This window comes from Lithobates pipiens, unplaced genomic scaffold, assembly GCF_037356315.1.
Source record: "Lithobates pipiens isolate NorthernLeopardFrog02 unplaced genomic scaffold, aLitPip1_a1.2 Scaffold_30, whole genome shotgun sequence".
In the NCBI taxonomy this organism is placed as follows: domain Eukaryota; kingdom Metazoa; phylum Chordata; class Amphibia; order Anura; family Ranidae; genus Lithobates; species Lithobates pipiens.
The window spans coordinates 13,221,018-13,239,386 of NW_027507791.1; the positions used below are offsets into that span (position 1 = coordinate 13,221,018).

General features: G+C 44.3%; 1 protein-coding gene across 1 annotated transcript in view; it reads left to right on the forward strand.

The window, feature by feature from the left end:
* The window catches only part of ERO1A (endoplasmic reticulum oxidoreductase 1 alpha), an 86,944-nt gene that overhangs the window by 37,440 nt on the left and 31,135 nt on the right, over window positions 1-18,369 (forward strand). The window contains exons 5-7 of the mRNA XM_077463722.1: window positions 11,071-11,150; window positions 11,347-11,423; window positions 14,563-14,683. Coding sequence (XP_077319848.1) covers window positions 11,071-11,150; window positions 11,347-11,423; window positions 14,563-14,683 — 278 coding nt within the window. The remainder of the gene's footprint in view (window positions 1-11,070; window positions 11,151-11,346; window positions 11,424-14,562; window positions 14,684-18,369) is intronic.

The window sequence follows — 18,369 nt, forward strand, 5'->3', positions numbered from 1 at the left end:
TTTTTATATATATATTTAAAGTTAACTTGTCAGCCATTTTATACTGCTGAATGAAATAGCGGTTCTATAAGCAATGCACAATAATATATCCTATTGCTTTGGCTAGGGAAGATTAGGAATTTGACCTTTTTGTTAATTTCCGTACAACCAGCCTGCCCATAGATGGATTGAAATTTTGTATGTTTCCCGATTTGAACCTACCAAATTTCAATCTGTCTATGACCAGTGTGATACGTCTGGGTTTCTTAGCTCAATGATGGTGCCAAAATGGTGAGTTTACGCCATGCCAGACATCGTTTTCAAGGATTTCCTGCACACTTTTATTTTAGTGAACCCCAAAATTCACACCCGTGTCTTCCCACATAGGGGATTCTCGCCATTACTGCAAAAAAACATAACCTTCAGCCTCCTGGCTCTCTCTTGTGGCAGCTTTACTGTTCCAAGTACCTCTTCAGTGTCCCTCCTGAACTTTAGTATCTTTTTGGTCCTCTTGGCCATAAAAAACATCCCAGAGTTTATGCACAGACACTGTACCTCAGCTCTTCGTCTTCCTTACAGCTCCCCAGCTGCTCTTGTACCTCATGAAGTCTCTGTACAGCTTTCTTGCTGCTTCTGTCCCTCATGGACTCTCTGACTTGGACCTTTTTCTGTCCCAACCCAGACATCATGGTGCACATCAGCACCTCTCGTGGCTCCCATCACACACTGATTTCCATCAGGAGGGCGGGGCTCTGAGCCTTTATCTTTGGCCCTAAGATGAATGCAACACACACCCGAGCCATTGGTGTTTCCTCGCTACCCAGAAAAAAGGGGGGCAATTGCTACAAACCACTTGAGGCATACCTCAGTCATAAAAATGTCTGCCACAGTTTGATAATATTTATTGTAAAATCAGTCAAGGATTCCAAGAATGGAAAGGGTTAAGATATGGCTGACTCACAATCCATGTTAACCATTTTATGCTTGATTTTGAACCTCGACCGAATCCAAACCTCGACAGGATGACTCACGCATATCAAGGTGGGTGCTGGGGGCAACCAAAAGGTGTGTAGGTGCCAGATGTTACATGGGCATCCACCCATTGGAAAGGATGACAGATCATTGGTTCAACCCATAAAGGTCAGTGATTTGGAGAGGCCCCCACTGGATCAGACCTAGGACTCCAAACCGCCAGATGGTGGCACGCTGGATGTGAGCAGCATGCCACCCGACCACACCAGCTGGACCGACCATCCTTTGACTGATTTTACAATAAATCTCTATCGCTAACGGTGTCACACTTTTTATGACTTTTTTTTCTGAGGTATACCTCAAGTGGTTTGTAGCCATTGACCCCCCCCCCCCATGCTGGATTAAGAGGAATCTTGTGTTCTTTTGCACAGCACCATCCATGGTGTTTTTGTTCCCCTCTAGCTACAGAGGGCCAGCATTCATTATACAGACCAGCATATGTGGGTTCTCCAGACAGCGACTGAACTTTTTAGGAGTACATTTTCTACCCAGAAAACCTGCCATAAATCACCATTTTACAGAGTAGCATGGGGTCGCCATGCTACACTAGCTTAACATTTAAAAAGTTGGTTAACACTAGCTCTGTGTATCTGCTGGGATGAATGAACTCTGTGCACAGGAATTGGATTAACCTTGTCAAGATTACCGAAGATTACAAAAACCCAGAAGAAGCCGGATGGAGAAGCAGCCCACCGTGTGTGATTTATATGCTGGATTCTCTTCATTTCCTTTCAAACGATAGGCAAGACGGTCAAAGATGTGTGGGTGGTGAGATGGGTGGATCTCAAGTGCGCTGCAGCTGTGGTCACTCTGCCACCCATGCACAAAGACACAATGATTGGCTTGCGGGACATATAGTTCCAGGGGGCTGAGAATCGAGGTTACTGTGCATGAGCTCCCCAACCAGAAAACGACTGGACAACTTGTAAATGATTTGATGGGATGTGCATGTTAAAATGGGTTTCGTTCATTATGTTGCAGGTATTTATAAAGTGACAACAACAATTGGCACTTTAAATATACTATACGTTTTGTCTCAGCCCTCAAGGAGCTTAGAATGTAAAGTACCTACAGGGGCCAATTACCCACCAGCATTTTCTTTTGGAGTGTGGGAGAAACCCCAGACAAGAACAGGGAGAACACGCAAACTCCATGAAAGTAGAGTCTTGATTGGGTTTCAAATTGAAGACTCCTAAAGCTGTCCAAAAGCTGCATACTGCACCCAGGGCAGTGACCTAACTCATAGGGTAGCTGAATAGTTCCCCCTTCTCTCATGTAACTAAAAGTTCAAGAGGTGCATCTATAGTTCAAATAAGACCCCATCAAGCCCATCCTACTATTCTAAAGCCCTGGACCTAGTGGAAGCCATAACCTTTGTTGCAGAAACTCCATCTCTATAGAGCCCCCATGGTCAGTCTCCTAACCCAATATTCAGACATTATGGGCTGCGTTTCAGATACTTTGCTGGGCATGCCTGGAGAAGTGAAAACCTAGACCTTCCCAATCACATTTTGTCTTTGGCTCTTGGAAAGTGTTACTTTGAGTAAAGTTTGGGCTTGCTGCCACCGATTTGTTGCATAACCTAAGGCCTGGTTTACACAGGCTGTACATAAGCTTACCTCTGTGGAAGGCTGTGCAGATTGGGAACAGAGGCTGCATCCCAGTTAACCTCAATAGGACTGCCTGTGCATTCCTATATGGATAAACACGGCCCTCGGGGGGGGGGGGGGGGGGGGGGGAATACGCTCCATGTGATCCAGGCATAATTGAGGCATAGTCTAGTCCAGTGGCCACCAGCGGTCTATGGTCAAATCAACATTGCGATGGGTGTATACCACTCAACATTGTCTTCAACATGCACTGATGGTCAATACTGTCAGCACGCATAAATACCTGATGCCTCCTCTGTAGTTCTGGATCCTTTGAACTCAGAGGGAGGTGCTGGGAGTAGTTCAAAGAGCGGGAGGTGAAGGAGGGGACTTCCAATGGCAGCGCTGATCAGACTGTGGGAGGGAGTACTGAGCGTGAGCGCAGGGCTGGATAAGGAGGGGAGATCTAAAGATGATTCTGTAAGGCAGCAGTGTGATCCAGAGAGAGGGGGCAGAGAACTGGAGGTGTGTGTGTGTGTGTGTGTGTGTGTGTGTGTGTGTGTGTGTGTTTGTGTGTCTTGTAAAATAAAGATTTGCCACGGATCAAGTTGAGTCCAAACGGTTTTTATTGAAGCATAATCGCATCACAATAAAGACAGTGCATCGTTTTGGATTCACACAGGACCCCTTCATCAGGCCTTCATTGTCATCACATGCCTGACGAAGGGGTCCTGCGTGACTCCCAAATGTTGCACTGTCTCTATTGTGATGTGATTATGCTTCAATAAAAACCATGTGGACTCAACTTGATGAACCGTGGTGTGCTGGCAAATATCTTCATTGTGGCTCTCCGATCCAGTCTCCAGCTGGTGGTTGCTACAGCACCTAAAACTCTAGAGCTTTCTCCAGAAACGTGTGCGATGGGAATATGGAGTATTCTTAATAACAAATAAGGCAGTGCAGCGCTAATAATAATAATTATTTTTTTTTTAAGAGGCCAAACCTTTAAAATGGTAATTACAGAGAGATGGTGAGAGTTTTATATTTAGTCTGCTTAGACCAGGGGTCTACATACTGCAGCTGAGGGCCGGAAGCAGCCCTTTGCTAGCCTTTATCTGACCCTTGGGGCACTATTCCTCTCGCTGACACCTACTATGGGGCACTATTCCTCCCGCTGATGCCAATGATGGACACTGAAGCCATGTTTATTCTCACTGATGCTGGGTGCGGGACATCTTCTACCCCCACTGGCCACAATCCAGCCCCCGTAAAGTCTGAAGCCCATAAACTGGATCTTTGTTTAAAAAGTTTAGAGACCCCTGGTTTAGACAAACTTTAAAACCTGCGTTAATTTTAGCAGCGAATTTCAATTTTAGTTTTAGTCCCATTTTAGTCTTCTGCAATTGTTTTTAGTTTTAGTCGTATTTAGTCAACTAAATCTCCAGTACATTTTAGTTGTCTAAAAGGTCCTAACTTTTTAAGTTGACTAAAGTCTCCAGTACATTTTAGTCGACTAAAACTAATTTTAGCCATCTGAAATCGAATGGGTGTAATTAAACTGTAATGCGTTAGTTAACATTTCTCTACAATTGCCAAACTCGTTATATATTGCTAGAGTGAAAAATCTCATATGTTATGTATGGTATTGAGGTATGAACATGCACTAAAGGCCAGTGTTAATATTGAAGTCACATTTCAATTTAGTTTTAGTCTTTTGACTAAAATGCCATTTTAGGCTGGGTTCACACTGCTGCGATGCGGGAAAGCTGCGAATCCCCTGCGGGTTCCCGCATCGCATGTCTCCCGGCGGCAGTTCACACTGCCCTATGCTAACTGCTGGGAGTGTCAGTTAAAAGTTAAAGCGGAGGTCCACCCTAAAGTGGACCTTCCGCTCATCGGAACCCTCCCCCCTCCGGTGCCACAATCGGCACCTTTCAGGGGGGAGGGGGTGCAGTTACCTGGATAATCCAGGTAACTGCACCCACTTCCGGGACAGCTCTCTGCGGAAAGGGGCGTAACTTACGCCCCTTTCCGCAAGTGCCCCACTGCCTGCTGGGAAACACACAGCTCCCAGAGGCAGCGGGGAGCGTCCTTATTGCGCAGCGCAATTTGCGCATGCGCAGTAGGGAACCGGGAAATGAAGCCGAAAGGCTCCATTTCCTGATTCCCATACCCAAGATGGCGGCGGCAGGACCCGACAGACGACCTAGCGATCGGCTTCGGGTGCCGACATCGCGGGCGCGCTGGACAGGTAAGTGTCACTATTTTAAAAGTCAGCAGCTGCAGTATTTGTAGCTGCTGGCTTTTAAAAAAAAAAAACAAAAAAAAAAACGCGGAGTCCCGGTGGACTCCCGCTTTAATGACACCTCCAAATCAGTTCGCATATCGCAGTGCGATCTGCAAACTCGGACAGGAATCAGATCGCATGGTGTGAACACCCATGCGATCCGATTCTGCTGCGGACCAAAAAAAAGGGTCCTGTACGAATTTGGGCCGGATGCGAATTCAGCCATACTATCTGTGGCTGAAATCGCATCACACAGAGATCGCATGTGATGTGCGGTGCGAATCACATCCGATCATGGACATCGCAGCAGTGTGAACCTAGCCTAAGTTTGTCATATTTTAGTCATATCAATTGTTTTTTTTTTATATTTTTTTTAGTCTACTAAAATGGTATTCATTTAGTCGACTAAAATGTTTTAGTCATTTTAGTTAACGAAACTGCTTAAAACTATAAACTCTTGGCTGTTGAAAGAACCGCCTGCATTTCCCCACTTCTCCTATTTTACATGACTGTTTGTTTTTTTTATAATTTTAAAGCTCAGAAAAATTTAGTATGTTTTGTATTTAAAGAATGTGTGTCTTGAAATTCCGATCACCATGTGGACATTACCTGTTCATATTACTGCGGAACGTTTCGGATGGCATAAATTGGCTGCTCATTGGTGTGTGTCCACTTCTTGAAGGTCGAGGAAAGTTTAGATTGTTTAGTTTGCGAGTGTCGCAGAAAGGTTATGGAAATTGGTAATGCCAGGCGGCTTCAATGATTATTTTGGAAGCTTTATAAAGGAGAAAATAATCTTCCTTTATGTGATAAAAGACCCATTATAGGTGAACCGCTGTTCTTTTTAGACAGAATGATTGTGCTTTGAGATTATGTAGAGTGTTCTCCGGGCATGGTTTTAAAGGAGTCAGCTGTTTTATATTACAGTCTACAGATTGCGGAGACTGACATGCAATATATTCTATCTGTAGCTGCCTTTTTATGAGTCCAAGAACAGAGGCAACATGAATTTAGTTTGCAGACAAAAGCACATTGCCATAGAAGTAAACTTCACTTAAAGGTGAACGCCGGGCACAAAAAAACATTAATTTGCAAATACTCTTCAATAGCCCCATGGGATATAATTCCACTTTGTGCACCAAATGCCTCTGCAAACTAAGATATTACCTTGTAAAAGTAGAATTGACATCACCACTGTGCTTTACACAGCCTGTGCAAAGAGTAGAGCTGTGGGAGGAGCACAGCAGGCTCCACCCACTACAGGATGCCTACAGAAAACGACAGGAGGGGGGTGGAGACCAGACCAGTCTTCCTGCAGAAGGAGAGAGTGGAGCAGTGGCTGGTATTTATTACAGGAAGCTCCTGCACAAAGTGTCGCAACGCATCAAAACGCCCACCATTTTAATGACAATATTGGCTTATCCTCTTATCCTGGAGTTCAGCTTTAAAGAGGTTCTAAAGGTAGAAGGGTGTGGTGGGGTGTTTTTTTTTTTTTTTTTTTTTTTTTTTTTTAATTTTTTTATTATTATTTATTTTCTCTTAGTGCATTCTATACATTAAGATAAAAAAAAATATGTGCAGCAGCCCCCCTCAGTTCTCCTAATACTTTACCTGAGCCCTAGCTTGCTCTAGCAATGTTGCACAAGAGCCTCAGCTGAAACTCCCTCATTGGCTGAGACAGGAGTGGGTGCCATTGGCTACCGCTGCTGTCATTGAGTCAATGAAGAGAGAGAGAGGGGGCGGGGCCACAGCTCCATGTCTGAACGGACACGCAAAGCTTTGGCTCAAGTGTCCCCATAGCAAGTTGCTTAGTGTGTGGGCACTTGGCAGGAGGGAAAAGCCAGGAGTGTCAACCTGAGAAGAGGAGGATCCGGGCTGCTCTGTGCAAAACCATTACACAGAGCAAGTAAGTATTATTGTTTAAAAATAAAAATCATAACACTTTAAGCTCCATTAATTTCGTGTTTTAGGATCTCAGGCAGAATCGCAATCTCAAATCGCATGTTTGGGTGCCATTCATTTTTCAATGGCACCTAAACCTTCTGCGGTTTTTGTTGAGATTATCAGCCAAAAGAAGCTTCTGCACCCTTTTGGGTGACTAGATTTGCGTTTTGCCACTATTTATCACAGGGGGGGGGGGGGGCACCATTGAAAATGGCACTCGAACATGCATTTTGAGATAGAGGACAGACTTGCAGGGATTCTGCCTGAGATCCCAGAACGCCAAATAAATGGAGCTTAAAGCTGATCTCCAAGCAGATATAGAACACACAAATTTGAATGTAGCTAATCTTCTCATTAATACATCATTATTGTTGCCTTATACACACAATGCTCCAGTTGTCTGCCCCAATGGTTGGGTATGGTTTGCTCTGGCTCCACCTAAAGTCTGAAGGACAGTAAACTGGCCCTCTGCTTAGAAAGTTTGGAGACCCCCGAGCAGGGGGATGCCCCTGATTTTTGTATTGAGGCTGATCCGGTATTCTGCAGACATAACGCACGCTTTTTGAGAATGCGCTTTTTTGCACTTTCCATTTGCTGATGAAATGGTTCCATTATCGGTCCCTATTTGCTGGAGGGCTTGTATGTTTCCTATTAAAGCACAATATTCTTCAACCGCTTTGGCTCTGTATTGTGACCAGCAAGAGTTAACATACAAGCTTACAGAAGAGTGCCAGAATTGTAGGTAAAGGGATTTAATTAAAAAGAAAATAAATTCCATTTACTCTGTTTCGCGCATCCACAGTTCAGTAAACACCGTGTGACGGTGGTAGAGAAGATAAAGATGGCAAGGGAATATTTTTATTTTTTTTCCCCCTTTTTCTAAACTGCTTGTGTCCCAAGTGAGCCAGAAATAGATGTCGGAAAAGTGTGGGAAAAGTCGCATGGGGCACATTTTGTCTGTGTGATCACCGGGGACCCAGAATGTAATTCTGCAGAGAGCCATCCTTGTTACCGGCCTTCTACTCCAAGTTCTAAAAAAAATAAAAATGGATGCTGCAGGTGGCTGCGTGCAGCTGTACTAAATCCTTTAATGAATATTTTTTTAAAGCCAAACCCCAGGCAGATAAAGACACAAATGCAGCTATGCAGTCATTAAAGCTGAAGTTTTAATCTGCTTATATTGCTTTCCCTGGTTCCTACTTTTTTTATTATTTATTTATTTATTTATTTATTTTCCCACCCTCCTCAGCATGCTAATGAAATTATTAACTAAAGCCTTTCTGCTTTTCATTACATACCCCATTTTATACCAAGCGTCCGTATCACTGGATATCTGCAATTATCAATGCCATGTAGGCCGATCACGACTGGTGGAAGGAGCCAGAAGGGTGTTGTACTTGACACAGGGACCTGCATTGTAAAGGGGTGCTGCGATGTAATGAGGGGCTGCACTGTAACGATTGCAGTGTCCTTTACAGTGCTGTCCCCTTTTTATCAGCGCCCCTTGCAATTGCTGCCCCATCACAGTGCTCCTTGCTCCTGTCTGCAGGGCAGAGATGGGAGGAGCTGCAGATGAGGTGGGAGGGGGTGGGAGCTGACAAAACTTATGTTTAACAAGTGGATAATTACCCGCTTGCTAATATAGATGACTCCTGCTCTCCAGAGCAGCTACCTTAACTCTCTTGGACTTGGAGTTCAGAGCTTCACAGGTTGCCACTGGAGTCCTCTTCCACTCCTCCATGATGACATCACGGAGCTGGTGGATGTTGGAGACCTTGCGCTCCTCCACCTTCCATTTGTGGATGCTCCACAGATGTTTAATAGGGTTTAGGTCTGGAGACATGCTTGGCCAGTCCATCACCTTTTACCCTCAGCTTCTTTAGCACGATAGTGGTCATCTCGAAGGTTTATTTGGGGTCGTTCTCTTGGAATACTGCCCTGCGGCCCAGTCTCTGAAGGGAGAGGATCATGCTCTGCTTCAGTATGTCACAGTACATGTTGGCATTCATGGTTCTCTCAATGAACTGTAGCTCCCCAGTGCCAACAGCACTTGTGAAGCCCCAGACCATGACACTCCCACCACCATGCTTGACTGTAGGCAAGACACACTTGTCTTTGTACTCCTCACCTGGTTGCCGCCACACACTTGACACCATCTGAACCAAATAAGTTAATTTTGGTCTCACCAGACCACAGGACATGGTTCCGCTTGTCTTCAGCAAACTGTTTGTGGGCTTTCTTGTGCATCATCTTTAAAAGAGGCTTCCTTCTGGGATGACAGCCATGCAGACCATTTTGATGCAGTGTATGGCCTGAGCACTGACAGGCTGACCCCCCCCCCCCCCTTCAACCTCTGCATAAATGCTGGCAGCACTCATACGTATATTTCCCAAGACAACCTCTGGATATGACGTTGAGCGTGTGTACCCAACTTTGGTCGACCATGATGAGGCCTGTTCTAAGTGGAACCCGTCATGTTAATCCGCTGTATGGTCTTGGCCTCCGTTCTGCCGCTCAGTTTCAGGGTCTTGGCAATCTTCTCATAGCCTAGGCCATCTTTATGTAGAGCAAAAATTCTTATTTATTTTTTTCAGAGTTCTTTGCCATGAGGTGCCATGTTAAACTTCCAGTGACCAGTATGAGAGAGTGAGAGCGATAACACCAAATTTAACACACCTGCTCCCCATTCATACTTGAGACCTTGTAACACGAACGAGCCACATGACACCGGGGAGGGAAAATTACTAAATGGGCTCAATGTGCACATTTTCCCTTAGGGGTGTACTCACTTTTGTTGCCAGCGGTTTAGACATTAATGGCTTTATGTTGCGTTATTTTTAGAGGACAGCAAATTATACACTGTTATACAAGCTGTACACTCACTACTTTACATTGTAGAAAAGTGTAATTTCTTCAGTGTTGTCACATGAAATGATAACATATATTTAAAAAAATGTGATGGGTGTACTCGGGTGAGATACAGTATACATACATACTCATTTTTTAGGAAACCCTGTTGGGGACTTTGGGATGCCAGGGGTCTAAATGGACCTCAATCGCAACCTCTGCAGCCTCCGCTCCCCAGAATGAATGGACAGGAATAGCTTTGTACAGAGCTTTCTTTTTGCTCATTAACTGAAAGCATTATTAAAGCTTTTACTTTTTTATAACCTGTTCTGTTCTACCTTACCTGCTCTATATAATGGTTTTGCACAGAGCAGCCCCGATCCTCCTCTTCTCGAGTCCCACACGGACGCTCCAGGCCCCTCTTCGGCAGGTGCCCCTACAGAAAGCCGATATTTCCCTGGGGGCACCCATGCATGCGTGTTCCCGAGTCCGGATGCTAAGTTTTTATCGTTTACATAGCAACGTGTTAAAATGTTGCTATGTTTCAGTTATAAATGGACCATGTCTGTGATCTGTATCACTGACTGTTAATTAATTCGGACAAGAAAGGGGCCGGTAAATTTCACATTTACCGGCCCCCCTTCCCTGCTCTCCATCCTGACAGATCACCCCCAGCAGGGGGCCAGACAGGACAAATGCCAGCAAAGGGCACAGGTGGGCAGCAGAAAGAAGCTGGCTAGCAGGAGCGGCGGGGGCAGCTGCATCTAAAGCGGCAGTCTCCAAATTTGGACCTGAGGCCAGATGTGGCCCTTTGCTTGCCTCTATCCAGTCCTTGGGGCACTATTCCATCCACAGCAGACACTAAAAATGGGGCACCATTCCTCCCACTGATGCCAACAATAACTATTGCTCCCACTAAAACTATGATGGGACATTTGAGGCTCAGGCATTTTCTACTCCCACTGGCCACAATCTGGCCCACCTAAACTCTGAAGGACAGTAAACTGACCCTTTTTTTTTTTGTTTAGAAAGTTTTGGAGATCCCTGATCTAGAAGAACCAACCTCTCCATTTTCCTCCTGCAGTCTCTGAATGCCTATGGGAGAAAAGAGAAGTGGGGCATTCAGCGGCTGCATGGGGAAAATGGCGAGATCATTTCCTCTATATGCAGCCACCCCCTGCAATTTTGACCTCTGCGACCGCCCCCCCCCGTAGGTACGCCCCTGCTCATAAGTACCTGACTTTCTATGTATCAGCCAAAGGTGCAATTGCTACTTTTGTATGAAAAAAAGACAGTATTTACCCAAATTCTATGGTAGTATGAAAGGGTTAATGTGCTTTTTTTTTTTTTTTTTTTTTTTTTTTAACTGCTCCCATATTTATTTATTTTTAGTACACCGAGCCTGCGAATCGGAACGGTGAGCTGGAGTGTGAGAAAGAGAAAAGGCTGGGTGCTGTGGATGAATCCTTGAGGTGAGAACTTTATATACCATATCTTTCCTCCAGGATATTATTGGGGACCATTCAGTGCATCTTTCTGTACTGCTGTACATATGGATAGACTCCACCCAAAAGTATATGCTAGATTTTGGTAGAATAACTGGAAACAAGACTCGGTACATATCAGGAAATGAGAGTTTGGTCTTTATTATGACATTTCTTCTTGCAGTGAAGCCGCCCAGGAAGCCTTTTCACAGTGGAACCATCATGACGATAACTCCGATGATAATTTCTGCGAACACGATGGTATGTAGCTTAACCTTATCCTGATCTCAGACTGGAAAGATGACAAGGGTTGGGCACTCAGTTGTAACTAATAGCTTAGCGGTGAACTCACTGAAGGGGTTTATTTATTTTTTTAACCACTTCAATACAGGGCATTTTCACCTCCTTCCTGCCCAGGCCATTTTTCATTTTTTAGCTCTGTTGCGCTTTGCGCGGTCATGTAACACTGTACCCAAATTTAAATTTTTATCATGTTTTCCCCACAAATATAGCTTTAATTTGGTGGTATTTGATCATCTCTGCGTTTTTTTTTTTTTTTTTTACTTTTTGCTATAATATCCCTATTTTTGTTTTTTTCTTCAGTTTAGGCCGATATGTATTATTGCAATTATTTTTTTTTTTTTTACCAAAAATATGTACAAGAAGCGTATATTGATTGGTTTGCATAAAAGTTAGTGTCTACGATATTGGGGATAGTTTTATGTTATTTGTGTGTGTGTGTGTGTGTGTGTGTGTGCGCGCGTTTTTTTTTATTTATTTATTTTTTATTGTGATTTGTGGACATGTCAGACACTTTTGACACCATTTTGGGACCATTCACATTTATACAGCGATCGATGCTATAAAAATGCACTGATTTACTGTATAATTGTCACTGGCAGGGATGGGGTTAACACTAGGGGGCGATCAAAGGGTTGAATGTGTTACCTAGGGGGTGATTCTAACTGTAGGGGGAGGGAACCGATCGGTGTTCCTCTGTACTGGGAACACACGATCGGTCTCCTCTCACCTGACGGGACATGGATCTGCGTGTTTACACACACAGATCCATGTCCCGTCAGGTGAGAGATCTGTGTGTTTACACACACAGATCCACGTCCCGGCTCTGTTATTGGGCAATTGCGGGTGCTCCTGAGTGACGCACCCCCAAGATGGCCGGGAAGCCCAGCACGTCGTATGATGCCTGACCAGGATGGGAGATCCCTCCTGTGGCCATCATATGATTATGGGCAGTATTCAAGTGGTTAAAGCCCAACTTTCAGAAACTATAAAATTATCCCTTGTAGTAGAGCTGTGCCCCGCGGCAAGGGTTAATGGCTCATTTTAGATCTAGGTGGCCAGAAAAGCCAATCTACTTCTCCTCCTCTCTGCCCCACTGCTAGACCAGTCCCTGCAGCGAATCCTCCACTAAACTGCATTGGTTTAAAGTGTGTGTACTCTCACCTTGTAAAACAATCCATTCAGTTCAAAACTGAAATGAAAGGGAAAACTAAATCAGAAAATATATAAAATTGCATCACATTCCTTCTGTTCTCAGCTGCATAAGAGCGAGCTTTCATTGTGTGAGGCTGTGCAGAAGGGGACGTGTCAGAATAAGTCTGGTCATTGGAGGAGAGAAGGCTGAGTTCCCAGGAGAGCTAGAGAACTGACCATGCTGTGCTCTCCTGCTTAGTGTGGTCAGTTTTTAATAGGAAACAAAGGGACTGGCAGGAACACCAGGGATTTCATAAAATGGAAAGCCATACAAAGAGAACAGGAGACTTTCTCATTCAAGTACATGGTACAGCAGGCACATACCAGTAAAATGAACTGCCGGGGTAACAAACTTTAAGGTCCTGATGTCAGGATGCAGAGGGACGGTCACTGATGGCATGTGGGGGAGCACTGTTCTCTGGCACAGCAGATGATCAGGTAAGTAAAGGCGCTTCTGTCACAAAGACCAAGACCAACTAACCCTTGACATGTGGGCGAAGGCTGCAAGAGGTAATTTATAGTTTCCCAAAGTTGGGCTTTAAAAATCTTTAATTCTTCCCATGGTCCTTTTATCTGCACAGTAAGACTAAGGAGTGGTGCAGACATAAAGCCTGCTTCACTCTTCTAAACTGAGAAAACACGGTGCTGTTTCTATGTTGAGCGCATGTCAGACAAGGTAAAAAGCTGCTTGCTCTGGCCCCCTCTCTGCCCCTCTCCCCCGCTAAACTGAGAGGGGGGAGGGAAGAAGGCTATTAATCCTATGTTTGCCTATATGGGTGGTTGTTTAAACCCACTGTGAGAACTTTATATAATCCTCCTTGTCCCCTAATGATAGGTGCACCTGTGTCTGTGTTTTAAAAAAAAAATGCAGTATATACCTAATTTCAGAGTGCCCATCGGCGCTCACATGACCGGCTCTCTCCTCTCCCCATCTGACAGATGCAGCAGATGGGGGCCAAGGTTTACCCGCTGACGTCAGTTGGGAGGGGAGAAGGAGAGGGCCAATCGGCTATCTGAAGTGTGTGTGTGTGTGTACTGCATTTTTAAAAATAAAACCCACAGGAGCCCCTATTGTTGGGAGACCAGGAGGATTATATATGATACGAAATGTAATGTCGGCAGCAGGAGGGGATGGGCCCTGACACAGGAGCCAACGGGCAGGGAGGGGGGGGGGGAGGAGGACAGGAGAGCTGCGGATGATGGAGGCACGTAATCTGACCATGGTGTCAGGGCTCAGCAGCCATGATAAGCTGTGACCTGTTTATGGGGGGGGGGGGGGCATAGCCAAGTGGGATCAGACAGGAATTTCAGGTGATACAGGGGGCTAAATTACACATTACAAGCACTGTGCTGTATAACATGCTTTAAGGAAACGGGATCCTTTGTTTAAAAAAAAAAAAAAAAAAAAACGGAAAAAAATGCTTTAAACCCACCAAAGGAAGTGGCTTCCCTGTTTACACGTTGGCTCTGCCCATGTATTGTGTTCTCTATACAGGCAGAGAGAAGCATGTGAGGTGCCTGCTAGGTTCTTGGCAGACCATTCACATCCCTTACACCAGGTTCAGGCTGGTGGGGGTTTGCAGATGTTTTCTATTTTGAAAACGGATGATATCCCTTTTGTATTGGTGTGGAAACATACTAGTTTCTATATCGTTATGAAATAGAAACTGGATCAGATAGAGCCGCTACACACAACTCACTCCAGTTTCCTGCACCATTACAATGGAGCAGGAAGCTTTGTTGGTTTCCCTCATGGTGTCTAAAATGTACTGGTTTTGTAGGAGTGCATTAAGGAGAGGATTCCATTCAAATGACCTAAAATAAAGTAAAGCTACTCTATGATCACTAACGTTCCATGCTCCTTATTGTAAAGATCATATCCTTTTTATTTTATTTATATTTTCAGATGAGGAGTCTCCAGATGCAGAGTATGTTGACTTGCTGATTAACCCAGAACGATACACTGGGTACAAGGGACCTGACGCTTGGAAGATCTGGAACAGTATTTACGAAGAGAACTGTTTCAAGTAAGTGAATATGTTGTCTAATGTCCTTTTTAGGACTTTAAAAAAAGAAGCTTCTTTCTCCAATGTAAGTGGTTCATTTAACTTCTCATCTGTATCTTTAAAGGGGTTGTAAAGGTTTGCGTTTTTTCACCTTAATGCATCCGATGCATTAAGGTGAAAAAACATCCGACAATTCCAGGCCCCCCCCCTCTGTTTTACTTACCTGCGCCCGTTCACCTGCTGCGCTCACCCCCAATATCCTCTTCAGCGATCAGCCTGCCCGTTGATTGGCTAGAGTGGATAGATTGAAAGCAGTGCTGTCAATCCCATCCAATGACGTGCTGCCCCGGGGGGCAGGGCCGAGTGATGCAGTGAGCGGCTATGGCGCTGTCCGTATCATGCGGGGAGGATCTGAGACAGCCGCTGAGGGACCCCAAAAGACCAGTTTCGGAGCTACTCTGTGCAAAACGAGCTGCACAGTGGAGGTAAGTATAACATCTTTGTTATATAAAAAAAACTTGTCTTTACAACCCCTTTTAAAGTCCATCACCAGTTTTGTATGGTGTGGGGGAAGTGATGGAACCCACGTTGGAGTTGAAAGCTTAAAGCGGCTGCAAACCCCTATAGTAAGGCTTCCCTCTAGGTAAAATATCTCCCAAACCTGCAGAGTGTAGGAGATCTTCAGCCTCTGACATCAGCAGCGCATGCGCTCTGAAGGTCCATCTTACTGTGGCAGAATTTCAGAGCTTCTTGCCAGAACTGATGGTTCACCGCGTGTGCGCTGGAGTGATGTCATTGCGGCTCCTGCCACTCAGGCTGTTGGAGCTGGTGAACCCCGAAGAAAGGATGGCAGAAGATGTCGGCAGTGTTGACCGGAAGCATTTCATAACGTGCTAGTATGGTTTAACTAGTTGCCGCCCACCCACTGTGAAATGACGGCAGGGGCGGTGTGGCACTCGTTCTGGGACGCCGTGTTGATAGGACGTGGCATGACCCTGATCTCTGTAGAGAGCCGCCTCCGTGGCTCTTTAACCATGTGATCGGCTGTGTCCAATCACAGCCGGTCACATGTAAACATGGAGGTGTCGGTAATCGGCGCTCCTCGCTACACACTGACAGTGTGAGGAGAGCCGATCAGTGGCATCTCCTCACAGGAGACATCTACACATGTAATCAGGGCACTGATCATCAGGCATATTGGTGCCACCTCATCAGTGCCCACCAATTCAGCCAATCAGTGCTGCCTCATCAGCGCACATCGGTGAAGGAGAAAAATGATTTGATTACAAAATGTACTGACAAACGAAAGAAAGCTCTATTTGTGTGAAGAAAATGATAAAAATTTCATTTGAGTACAGTGTAGCATGACCATGCAATTGTCATTCAAAGTGCGACAGCGCTGACAGCTGAAAAATGGCCTGGCCAGGAAGGGGTGTAAGTGCACTGTAGGCAAGTGGTTAAAAATAACAAACATGTTATACTTGAATGCTCTGTTTAATGGTTTAGCACAGAGCAGCCCAGATCCTCCCCTTCTCAGGTCTTTCACCAGCACTTCTGGCGCCTCTTTTCTGTTTAATGCCCCCACAGCAAGCTGCTTGCTATGGGGGCACCCGAGTCGTGCCTGTGTGTGTGTGTATGTCCATTCGGACAATGGAGCTGTGGCTTGGCCATGCCCCCTCTATCTCCTCATTGGCTCACTGACTTTGACAGCAGCGGGAGCCAATGGGCCATTTTTGATTGGCTTGTCTGCAATGACATCACTCCTGCATATGCAGAGAAAGGCAAGCATCTTGGCAGATGCAGAAATTGCACGTTGAGCTGTGTGTGTGCGCAACTCAGAATATTTTAAAAGCCTGCCTGTTTACATATATTCTTTTAGTTCCACCTTAATAAATCCATTACATTTTACTGCAAGTAGGGTGGTGTTTTTTGTTGTGCTTTTTCAATGTAAAGTGTGTGTGTAATTTTATATATATATATATATATATATATATATATATATATATATATATATATATATATATATATATATATATATATATATATATATATATATATATATATATATATATATATATATATATATATATATATATATATAGGAAAATAATTACATGGAGGAGAATAGGGAGTAAATTAAGGGGTTCAACAGAGGAACATTTATTCATCCCTTTTGATCTGCAGATAAAGAAACAGAAGTATACAAAAAGAAACAATGTTTCTTTTTATATTAGTGTTTCAGGGCTGCGCAATGTTAATAAATATTGCGGCTGCTGACTTCTTTAACACGGGGAGACCCACTGACAGCTCAAAGAGCCAAGCCTAAAAATATTGGTTTCAGGTACCGATACTTGTGTAAATACTCTGTATTGGTCCCGATACTAGTATCGATGCAACCCTAGCTATATGTTACAAGGAAAGAACAGAGGGTTGACCTCATCGATCTGACTGCTCTTTTGCTGTCCAGTCAGCATGCTGGGGGTGGAGGGAGGACAACACTGTATTACACTGTAAATGGAGACCCCCCTCCTGGGAGTGCGGTGTGGCAGGATTAGATGGATACAAATTCAAATTTGTTGACTGGTAACTACTGTATATGTATTTTTATATTTAGCGGTTTGACTGGCGTTTTTTGCCTTTTTTTTTTTTTTTTTTTTTTTTTTTTCTTTCTGTGTTGTGGAGGCATGTGAAGACATTAGGGGGCGCAAAACATAAAGTCCTTTTATAGAAAATAGTGTAAAAAAAATACATGGAAAAATAGAAAAACAAAACTTTATTGCAAATTGTCTCATATCTCCTTTACCTAGTCGAACTAAAAATTTGTGAAAAGTCCATCAATTAGTCCAAAAGATAACGTCCTCCAATCTGAGTGTATAGAGAATAGCACCACTTGTGTCCACAAATCTTCTGATTTAGTATTGTGCCATCCACCATGCCTGTGTCCGTGATTACCACAACTCCTTCTTCTCCACTCTCTCCCCCCCCCCCCCTTGACCTTTCACCTTCCCGTTCCACCTTCTCCCCCCCCGCCTTACCCATGTAATGGCCTTATAACAGAACCGAATGTGAGTAGAATCCCTCCTCAGTGGAAACGCAGAACGCAATTCAAACACATTTTATGTGTCTGCTTCCCGCCCAGGTGATGGCTGTTGAGGCTGAACAGGAAGACTAGAGAAATTTCCTCTATTGGACACGTTCTGACTAGAACATTGTCTCTTCCATGATTTCCAACTCTAACAGGATTTCTAAGCCATCCCCACTCTATCAAAACAAGAAATGTTGAATCAAAGGGCAAAAGTGTATGATTAGGAGAGTAAATGGTCTCCTACATAACAGTTTCCTGCCAGTAATCCCCGAGATGCAATCTGCCTCTCCAAGTACAAATCGCTGACACCGACAACAGCTTGCTGTTACCACATGCCAGAATCCGAGTGTCAAAATCCATTTGAAACCCGGCTTTGTACTTGTTATGCATTCAGGCTGTGTTTATATGTGATGAATATGACATTCTTCTTCTTAAATTTTTTTTTTTTTTCTTTTTTTTTTTTTTTTTATTATGCATTAACCACTTCAGCCCTGGAAGATTTGCCTGCTCAATGACCAGGCCATTTTTTGCAATACTGCACTGCGTCATTTTAACTGACAATTGCACGGTTTTGCGGCGTTTTACCAAAATAAAACTGACGTCTTTTATTTATTTATTTTTC